General features: G+C 45.9%; 1 protein-coding gene, 1 non-coding gene and 1 pseudogene across 2 annotated transcripts; 2 read left to right on the forward strand and 1 right to left on the reverse strand.

The window, feature by feature from the left end:
- Positions 1-1797, forward strand: part of LOC123170631 (uncharacterized) — a 2841-nt pseudogene extending 1044 nt beyond the window's left edge.
- Positions 1798-2589: 792 nt separating this feature from the next.
- Positions 2590-8259, reverse strand: LOC123169538 (uncharacterized). Its single transcript, XM_044587409.1, has 2 exons — positions 7836-8259; positions 2590-3918 (listed from the first exon to the last, which is right to left on the reverse strand). The coding sequence occupies exon 2, from the start codon at positions 3899-3901 to the stop codon at positions 2810-2812; it is 1092 nt and encodes a 363-aa protein (XP_044443344.1). The 5' UTR covers positions 3902-3918; positions 7836-8259; the 3' UTR covers positions 2590-2809.
- A 1916-nt stretch (positions 8260-10175) lies between these two features.
- Positions 10176-10247, forward strand: TRNAD-GUC (transfer RNA aspartic acid (anticodon GUC)). The gene has a single exon. It is a non-coding gene; the product is annotated as a tRNA-Asp (tRNA).
- Positions 10248-10664: the final 417 nt, after the last annotated feature.

Raw genomic sequence — 10664 nt, forward strand, 5'->3', positions numbered from 1 at the left:
GAAGAGGGAGGAGGAGGACCGAGACGGGGGGAGGGCAGGGGGGCGCTCCGCCGCCTCGGGGAGCGCCGGGGGAGGGGGGGAGGGGGAGATGAGGGGGGGACCGGGGGGCGCGCGCGAGGCGGCCGGCGCCGGCGGGAGGGGGCGAGGGAGGCCGGCGGCGGCGGGGCGGAACCCTAGGGCGGGTCGCGGGAGCGAGCGGTCCCTGCAAGGAAACTCACTCAGTATCTACACTTGCCAGATACAGTATTAGTTTGAGAAATATTAGGCACAAACATTTATTTTCTATCTAGCGCATATATATAACTTTCCCATACAATTGATATCCAGTGCCTGCATCGTTGTTGATCTTATTCTGAGCTTCTCTGGAGCAACAACTCAATGCGATTAGCACCTTTGTTCAGTTCAGTGTATGACGAGAACGTAGTGTGGCGTTGATGTCCTAGCGGCACGCACCAGTCATGTTTTTAGAATCTTGGCAGCTCATCTTGGTAACTCCTGTTCTTTTTTATACAGTTATATACCTTGTTTCGCATGCCTAACCTTTTTCTTGAATTTGCTGTGTCGAACAGGGAGAACGACATCGTGCAAATAATGGCCAACAGGACATGTTCTGCTACTGTCTCCTCACTCTTTGCTTCATCTGGGCCGCAAGGATGGGCAGAGCTCCCGGACGACCAGCTCCGACCTGTTGTCGCTCTACTATGCTCCTCACCTTCGGTACCACTTGTCATCATTGGGGTGAATGTGATCTCTTCTCAGCCCATGCTCCTCTGTCCAGCCCCTGCTCCTCCACCCCAATCTCCGTACCAACGGTGGACAGTCTCTCTCGCATAACTGTTGGACTTTATTCCACAAATGCACATGGAGATTGGCTGACCCTGCTGCCACCTCATCCTCTCGCAGTTTTCTTTCGTTGAGTGACCTCAGAAGCATGACCTTTCGGCGCTGCTCCTACAGTCAGCTCATCTTCTGCGACAACAATGGGTTCCATATTGTTAATCCATTCAGTGGCGCTAAGGTTGGTCCTCCTTCCCTCCGGTCAGTTCACTTCACTTGCATCAGCTATGTCACCTTAACTGCCCCTGTTGCATCCGCTGATTCGCATCTCCTTGTCGGTGCTGGAGCCTATCTGTTCCTGTGGCCAGGCGCATTGGCAGCGACTCTTGGACAAAACACAGCCCTAAAGTTGGTCGTTTTTCGATTGAACAAAATGTGGCCTTCAAGGGCAAGACATATGCCCTAGGGTCTTTCGGGTGGTTCTACATCATTCACTTGTCACCCAGTCTCATTATTCAGAAGTTTTAAGTTGTGTTTGAGGAAGATAAAACCGAAGATCTCTATTCGGCAAATGACAAAGCATGGCTAGTGGTGTGTGGTGACACGCTTCTCTTGATCAAACTTGTGGAGGCGGGAAGAAGGATGCGCTCGGAGGCCTTCAAGCTTGAGTCAGTGGACATCATGACCAAGAAGGCAAGGTGGGTGAAAGTGAACAAGTTAGATAACTGGGCCATCTTTATCAGCATTGACGAGCGGTGCGAGGCGTTGCCGTGCATGAACCCGGAGGGATGGGGAGGAAGGAGCAACCACATATACTTCCCAAGTTATCAGTCTAAAAAACCTTGGGCTGCAGTCCAACTATGGAAAAAATGTTATTACCGTTCGACATGTTTGCAGCTCTTCAACACTGGAAGACGGTACCTGAAATTGGAGTCAACCTGGGTCTTCCCCGCGCGTTTCCTTTTTACGTCCTGTGATGATCTTACGACTGTGAGTGCGGGGTTGGTGATTAGCTTCTGATACAGCTTTGGTGGGAGGATTCTACAGTGTTGCAGTCGCAGGATGAGTAGTTCACTGAATGTTCGTTTCGAAACTTGCATTACAAACAGAAGTGTAGATTAAGTTATCAGATTACGTACTTTCCTCTCTTTTTTCTGCGGCAATTACAAGGGACCTATATGTTTTATTTCTCATTTATTACAGATTGTGGAGTTTTCTTGTACCTGGGCACTTGATAACATGGGCTAGGCCTGTAACTTCCCTTTCATACATAGATAGCTAAGAGTAATTGTACTATGGTTGTTGATTATTCACGTGATGTGCTTGAGCATATGACAGTCTCATTGGGTGGATATGTGAATATTGAGAACATAGCTTGGGCAGAGCTACAATTTTTTAACTGAACATTGTACGCCATTTTGGGCTGGAGAATTGCAAGGTCACCAAGAATTAGAGTGAGGATGCAAGTCCATAGCATCAGGTTAATATAAACTGCAAGTTCAGCCAACAAACATATAAGCAGCATATGTGCATTCAGCACAAATTTTATATTTCACCAACAAAAACTAGGCAGATAGAGTGTTCGACAACCAAACAGATCTGCATTTGAACATAGCTTCAGCAAACAGCTCTGCGTGCATTTGATTATCTCTGTTTAAAAGGAGATCAAGCTACAAATAGATGTATGGACCAAACAAAGCACATAACTAAAATAAAAGCCCAGGCACATCTGACATGGTGCACACAAAAAATGCTGAAGAGTGATATGAAGACCCAAGAAGCTAGTATTGCTTCAAGATGCAAACCCTTATCTCTTGTATGCAAAACGGGAGTAATTAACAAGGTTCAGCGAAAACAGCAACATGTAGCACAAGTTTTGCCTCCAGGAATGTACATTGGGTGGCAAACAGAGATTATTACAAATCTTGATGTACTCCGTCAAAGGAGCGGAAACTAAAAGGAACATAGCGACAAAAAGTCCCCAAGTGCAGCCAACGACAACAAGACAACTGTGCGCTGCAATGACACGATCTCATACCCAAGCTGCGAAGGATGTAGGATTGCGAGCAAGATAAGCATTGATCGTCGCAAAACAAGGTTCTGGCTCCAACTCCTCATTTTGGTTGCCATCTACTGGGTATGAAAATACCCGAGCGTTTTCATCCAACTGATAGACAAGGCCACCCCTTAAACCCATTCTCTCTGGGTTCATTAAGAGTCGTGGCTGTCCAGTACGTTTCTCGCCAAAGAAGAACGCCCACTTCTTCAAGCCTCCCTCTTCCACGCTCACATACTTTGCAGGTTCAGTTGAGAAGTCAATGGAGAAGGCTTCCCAGTTACGACCAAGTAGGAGAAGTGTGTCTTCACAAGCCACCAAATTTCCGGAAAGCACGTATGGGTCCATATAATATCTGCAATCAACTCTTAGTACCTCAACATGAAACTGAGGTGCCAAATGCACGGTGTATAGTTTTTGACGCATCCTCATAATGACCCGGCCTTTGAAGGACACCATCTCCTTGATCAAATGTGCATTTAGAAAATCGCAGTGCAACCAAGAGGGGCTCCCAACTCGCCAAGCGTACAGGCAGTGCGGGCTGCTGACAAATAGATATGAATCTGGTGACGCCTCTGGAGATATGAAGGTTCTGTAGCATAGTTGACTCAATGGGAAAGGTGGAGCTGCAACCGTTGTGCCAGTGAGCACATCCATAATGACAAGGGATCTATCGTAGCAGAAAATCACATGACCATAAGAACATTTGACGACTGCCATTTTGTCCAAAATACTTGGAGGGGTCAAGCGACACAACGGGGTACTTGGATATACAGGATCAATGAGCTCCCATGTGTTTCCAATGTGAGAGCCAGCTGAGCTTGTCTGGTCGGCACAGTTCCAGAAAATAACAGGTGGGAAGAGCTCGCCTAAGGTAGATTTGATTGACATGAATGCGGCATACCAGCTAGGGCAGGTGGCGATGACTGCAAGAAGGTTACGAGTTGAACCCAACAGGACAATGATGGAGTGCAATAATCCATGTGGTAGGTCTGCCCAGCCTTCGGGTCCAAACATGACACGGTGCATGGAGATGGGGGTGTTGGAGCTCCGGTTGATGTTTTGCATGATATCAGCTTCAAATTCTGCATTAAGGAGCATGAAAGGACAACAATTTTAGCAATGGACTTGAGTTAACTATATGATATAAATTGCTATCACTATTTTAATTAAATTGGTACTACTACAGCTATGATAATTATACAAACACAATAAAAATGTTTGTAGAAACTATAAACATAATACACAGTAGAGCAAAGACTACAGTATTGCCATCGAAATGTGCATCTGCCTCAAGAAAATTCGATCATGATAAAATTCATCAACATTTGAAAAGAAAAGGCAAGTTCTGTATTTTTCTTTTCACCGAATGTTATTTATATGTGTTGCGCAACAGATTGGGCTCTTGTCTCCACCTCGATTCCGGGCCCACAGATACGCAATAAATTTCATCAACATTTGTAATTCAAAAGTGCAAGCAATATTCAAATTCTTAGATTGTTCTACACTGATAGTGGTAAACCCTTGAACTATTTCATATTTTTCATATAGTATAAACACAACAAGATCGCACATCCACCAACAACACATACACTCAGATCCCCAAATCATCCATGGCAGAGTCAGGCTAACAAGAACAAAAGTGCGATGAGCGCGTCAGAGGAGGTCGCCCCCAATGGGGTGATGGCGGGCCAAGGAAGATGATCCTGGGCAGCCTTGCACGGTGGAGAACTCTGTCTGACCGTGGACCATGGCACCGGTCAGCGAATATATATACTCGGCCAACCCACAAGACCATGTCCTACACGGAAATTGACTTAACCTAGATCACATCGTATACTACATATTTGGACTCAAGCTTGACTCAAACACGTGAACTCCTACTAGTACATGTACATGACTTTGGTTAGTCCCCAAAGAACTAAAGCCACGTGACATGCAAGCACCAACTACATCATGTTCCAAACAAAACAATCAAGATTATGCTAACACTAGCGTCAGCCCCTGCACCACCAATGGCTGTCATGGGTTCCCAACTCCAGCAGGAGGTGGGGAAGGTCTCGTCCACGATACCGGCAATCACTCCAAAGCTGCTTGTATGTACAAATCAGAGAAGGGGGTAGAACTCGACATCAACTTGGTTCCTTCCCTTGCCGGGCTTGAACCCGGAGGGCGGAGGTGATTCAAGGCTAGGCCTCCTCCATGAGTCCGGCAGCCAGCAAGGAAAATGAAGTGGGTGAAGTCAACCTCAACAAGGCTCCTCCCCTACCCCTGGAGCCAGTAACACGAAATCCAAGCACCACAAAGATAAGAATAGCCTCAAGGGTAAGCCAGGGAAGTAAGTTGATCAATCACTGGTGAACATCGTGGCGGTGTTGGGTAAATGCATGGGATGTGACAGTGAGTCTGGTAGTGAGTTTTTGACGACACCTAGTTACAAGGGTCCTGGTCTGAACAAGAAGGGATGAGTGAGGGTAATGGAGGTGGCATGAGCAACATAGGTGTGTTAGGCGGTAAGGAAGCTATCGGCCCATTGGTTGCCGATGAATGACATGTGATAAGGAAGGCACCTATCAGGAGAAATGAGTCGCCTGATATAGAACTGTTGGGGCCTCGGGCAGTCCCGGATAGTTGAAGAGCTAGTTTGCCTCGTGCACGCATATACCACTTGATGATCGTTTTACTTTCTGAAACTCGGCAATGTGAAAAGAGTTTCAATAATCTTAGGTGGATGCTAGGCCGCCAGAATTGTATTGTGCATCATGGTAAGGGCAAGGGTGCGTTGCGTTGTTCTGAGATAAATGAACTAAAATAAAAAGAATGCCATATGACCTGAGGTACATCAATGTCTTAATTCATGATGATTCCCATGGCCCGAAGTGTCGGGCTACATGGTGAACCTAAGGAGTAAGGAAGACGTCAGATCTGGAGTTTACTCAAAGAATAAAGCCAGATGCTCATGAACACTTGTTGATGATAGGTGATTTTTATGAGACGATGTGGCAGCATGAGCACTTCTCAGTAGCTTGGATATTCGAGAGAAAAATACCAATTTCAGAGAAGCCTTGTTCTAGTGTGATCTTCATAATTGGGGCTATAAGGGGCCATCCTGGACATACGATAATAAACAGTATGGCAAAAGCAATGTGACCGTCGGGTTGAAAGTGCAGTTGCATCGTCGGGTTGGTGTGATTTATTCAGAGTGAACAATGGTACACACATATGCTCCAGTCACTTTCCTCTATGGCTGCAATACGGAGACAGACCAAGGTGCAGAGCAATGTGAAATCCTTCCAGTATGAGTAGATATGGGAAAGAGTACCGTCGCCGGAGGGAACTACTGAAATCCCTGGCCGATTACTACACTAAGCTGGGAGTGCTGCAACAGGATGTTTGGTCCTGGACATGAAAGATATTCGGTCCATGATAAGCAGTACTCACTGGCTGAGAAGGAATATTATAGTCACATACTGAATGCACCATCTTATTGGTTGCGGATGGTCGGGAAAGCATCTTAAGAAAGCAGGTCTTGGAAGGGAGGTTAATGCCTATCAAAATTTGTGGGGGAGCCTCGGTGTCTCTAAATTAATATTTGTTGATGACAACCTTTTGTTCTTCAAGGCCGTAGGAAGAGAGGTGAGGGTAGTGAAGGACACTCCAAATCTATTTCAAAGGTGTACATGATAGCTTCTTAGCCCGGCTAAGTGCTCTTTATTATTTAGCAAACACTGCTCGCCCCATGTCCAGTAAGATATAAAGGTCACCCTTGGTGTTGTGGCTTCCACTTTTGGGAGTAAATATTTGGGTTTACCAACCCCAGAAGGAGGAATTTTGCCTCGAATTTTAGTCGATCATGGAAAGGTTCACAAAACTGTGCAAGGATTGGATTGAAAATTATATGACCCATGCAGCTAAAGAGGTCTTGATCAAGTAAGTGGTTCAAGCGCTTCCCAGTTACTTCTTTGGATTGTTCAAATGTCCTTGGGCTTTTGTGATAAGTATGAAAATTTTATCTGGGACTTTAGGTGGGGCGATGAGTAAGGACACCACAAGTCCATTGGCTCTCCTGGTACCAACTTATAAAACAAAAGAGAGGAGGTTTTCTAGGATTCTGGGATATGCATATGTTTAACCAAGCTCTCCTGGCAAGGCAAGGGTGGAAACTGATTCACAAGCCGGATAGTTTATGTTCCGGAGTCTTGAAATCAGAATATTATCCTTGTGGGATATTCTGGACATGGTCATTTCCTCGTATGCATCCCCGGCTTGGAGTTAAGATACTCAAGGAAGGCATCATCTGGCGTATAGTTAATGGACGAAAAAATCAGATTCAGAGAGACAACTGGATTCTGAGACAGTATGGCCTCCGGTTGCCAAATTCGCTAGAAACTCAAGGTTGAGGTGGGTTAACCAGTTGATTGTCTCGATAAAAATGAATGGAATATTAACCTTGTCCATAGGCTATTTTCTGATTTTGATGTAGAGGAGATATTTCGCATAAATCACCCTTCTACGTGATGGATGACGTGCTTATAAACTTGCCACCCAACTCAAATTCAGGTGCAATTCCCCCGCTTCTAGCTCACCAAGTGCGACATATAATTGGAGTATTTGGGATGTGATCTGGAGAGCTAAGGTTCCAGAGAAGGTTAAGGTCTTTGGCTGGAGGTTGCTACTGGCTCACTGGCTACACAATTGTGTAAATTTATAAAGGCGCTGAGTGTAACACCATTTGTGCTATTTCTGGTAACAATGTGGAGCATGAATTCCAATCTCCAAAGTGGCTTTGGGATGTTGGCTAGTGTCCCATCAATACTTTTTTTCTGAGGGAATTGGTGTCCCATCAATACTTAATGCCCCCTTGTCTAACGATTGCAATCAGTTTATGGTAATATACAAGTCTAGTGTTTTCCCTCAATTAAGTAAAATAAACACAACTCGAAGATCAACTAACTTTTACCTTAATTTTTCTAGAAAAAGATAGGGCGAGTTCTTCCCCTACCTTCTTCGATGTTGATAGCGGAGGGCGAAGTGGAGGCAACAACTACCTTCTCTGATGCCAGCTATGGTAAGACGTGGCCATCAGAGACAGTATGCTGCTTTCCTCCATCGCCAATCATCATGTTGGCTCCAGATCTGGGAAAAACGGCTGGTCGCCCACACCTAGGACTCCAGATCTGGATGTAGTTGGTCGCCCAACTGCGGTGACTCCAAATCTGGATGCGGTTGGTCGCCCACACCTAGGACTCCAGATATGGATGGAAACACAGTAGGAGCCCACGCGGTTGTCTCAACGCATGATCCACCGCTCAATCATGGGTGGTTCAAGCGCAGTCGGCGTGGATGTCGAGGGAAAGGGGGAACGTGTGTGATGAGAGAGAGAGAGAGAGAGAGAGCGGGGAGAGAGGAGAGAGAGAAAGAGAGGAGAGGAGGAGACTGGCGTGTGGGTTTGTTCGTTATAAAAAAGATTTACCTGTAGATTATTATGTGAGCCTGCACACCACAACAAGACCTCCCGTCCTCACGTTTAAATTGCCCCGCCCCCTCCCACGTGGTGAGCCCACTTCTCACCCTACCGCTCCCAAAAAAGCGTGTAGGATGAGAGTTGTGCGTGTTGGTCAGTTTGCTCGCTGGAGCGAGCAAACGCCACGAAGTCAATGTGAGGTGCTCCCAGCAAGGAGACGAAAGACACCATGCAACATGCTCCGACCGGCCATGATTCCTGGTTTCTGCATACAAATAGTGAACCATCATACGCCAATGACCTTACCTCATTGACTAGACACCCGCGGCTCCACTCCCAGACACAGGATGTCGGCGTGAGGTACTCGATGTTCTCCTAGAATTCTTGTAGCTGTTCGCCCATATTTTTATTCATGTTTCTCCCTGTCAACCAATACCCCTCTACTGAATTTCCCTTTGGCTTGAGAATGACGGTTGTGACCTCCATAACAATGCAACACTCGTCACTTGACCTCTCCTCTTTGTCCTATGTGTCATCCTTGCCGATGATAGCAAAGTGGACGATGCCAATGACGTTGATATCCGCTCTATGCCAAGGACAGGCACCGCATGCGAGGGAATATCGGTTATCCGACACCCACGACACAATCCATAAGGACGTGTTTTCTTCCCATCGAAACCTTCTCTCCCAGCCGAAGATGGTGCCCCTCCTCAATTTTTTTGTCGGCATCCACAGAAGCAACTATCCTAGTGGTCTATCGAGACCGAGGACACCCGAGCACCATTCAGATATGCTGCCAAGAAAGGCGATGGAGAAGCACGTTGACCATCCAACGTGCAAGGTAGGGGGAACCCTGTTTAGTAAACTGTAATAACGAGTTGTAGTGTTCATCACAATTATTGCATAAACACTCTTTGATTAATTATAAAAAAGAGGATAATTCAAAACCTCATATATAATGCTATAAAACACGAACAAACACACTCAAATAATCAATGCACTGGTATAATCCTGCTGAAAAATACTGAAATATTTACCATAGTTTCCCTAGGGGGTGGCCCTCTCATTTAACTAGGCAAACAAACCCAATAAGCAAACACTCATGAGAGATATAATCATTTTCTAGTGAAAAAAATAGTGTTACCAACTAAAGAAAGAACAAGCATGCATGTAGAACACATGAGCAATGATGTACATCTGATTCTTTTTGAAAGATGTACGAAGGGGCACAGATATCAACATAGAATATGGAGTGAGTGGATTAAAGTTGAGTGGTAGTAGAATCAATTCCCGTGACATCGCACCTTTCAAAGGTTCCAAATACTCACCGGCTTCGTTAGTAACAAGTGTATCTGAATTATCATCTGGAAACAACAAAAGTTATCCAAAGATTCGTTTTCTGGCGGTATAAAAGTGTCGGGTTCATCGAGAGATACTGAATCATATTCATCTAGAGTGTTCTCGTCCTCCCGTGACATGCCGACATCCAGGTTTTGTGAGACAAAGCTAGAACTTTACACCAGGACACGAGACCATGCCGTGGAACTCGAATATTGCGTGTCGAAGGCTGCAACAGTCAGCTTGAGCCTTGAGGCCACACCGAGCCATGTTTTTCTTTCTGGGGCCGAAGATCCTCGCTCTGCTTGTTTCCGCAGCCATTGCTTCTCCATGTTTGATCGAAATTATGCGAGTGTCGCCTCTTTCCTGAGCATTGTCCCTCTCACTCATTGGGCCGCCCAAGAGAGACGATTTACTCCGGAACATGTAACCACCGTGTGGTGTGGAGCACGCACAAAAACTGAACCACAGCAATGGAGAACGTTTTATGGGTAGTCAGCACTTCTAAGTAATCTTAGTTGAGCAACGAGTAGCTAGCAAGTCGTTGTAGTATAGTGGTAAGTATTCCCGCCTGTCACGCGGGTGACCCGGGTTCGATCCCCGGCAACGGCGAATTTTTTGGTTTTGCCGGCCCACGACACTTGGGCCCGTTAATTCCCATGGCCCATCTCTTCGACACTTGGGCTCTGCTATTTCTAAACGCTTCCACAACGGTGCAGGCCTGCTGAGAGCTCGCCTGGCCCGTCCGGGTGTATTTACCTTATGAACCTTAGAAATACCCCCTCAAAAAAAAAATGAACCCTAGAAACGCAACATGTTTGCTCTAGAGCCCTGCTAAGACATTTGACGTCCTCCTACAAAAATACTTTGTTGCGATTGTTGAGTGGTAGAACAAATTTCACTCGCGGACATGGTGTCATAGAACAAATTTCACCTTTTGGTTTCTCTGGATTTTTCCTGAAATTTATTTTCTCCTGTTTTCTTCTTTGGATTTAATTCTAGAAATTGTTTTCACCTCTTTTTTTCTTG

Source organism: Triticum aestivum, chromosome 7D (genome assembly GCF_018294505.1).
Source record: "Triticum aestivum cultivar Chinese Spring chromosome 7D, IWGSC CS RefSeq v2.1, whole genome shotgun sequence".
In the NCBI taxonomy this organism is placed as follows: Eukaryota; Viridiplantae; Streptophyta; class Magnoliopsida; order Poales; family Poaceae; genus Triticum; species Triticum aestivum.

Bases quoted from the DNA above. Each gene is read 5' to 3' on its own strand.
- LOC123169538 (XM_044587409.1), bottom strand. From the start codon at position 3,901: ATGCAAAACATCAACCGGAGCTCCAACACCCCCATCTCCATGCACCGT.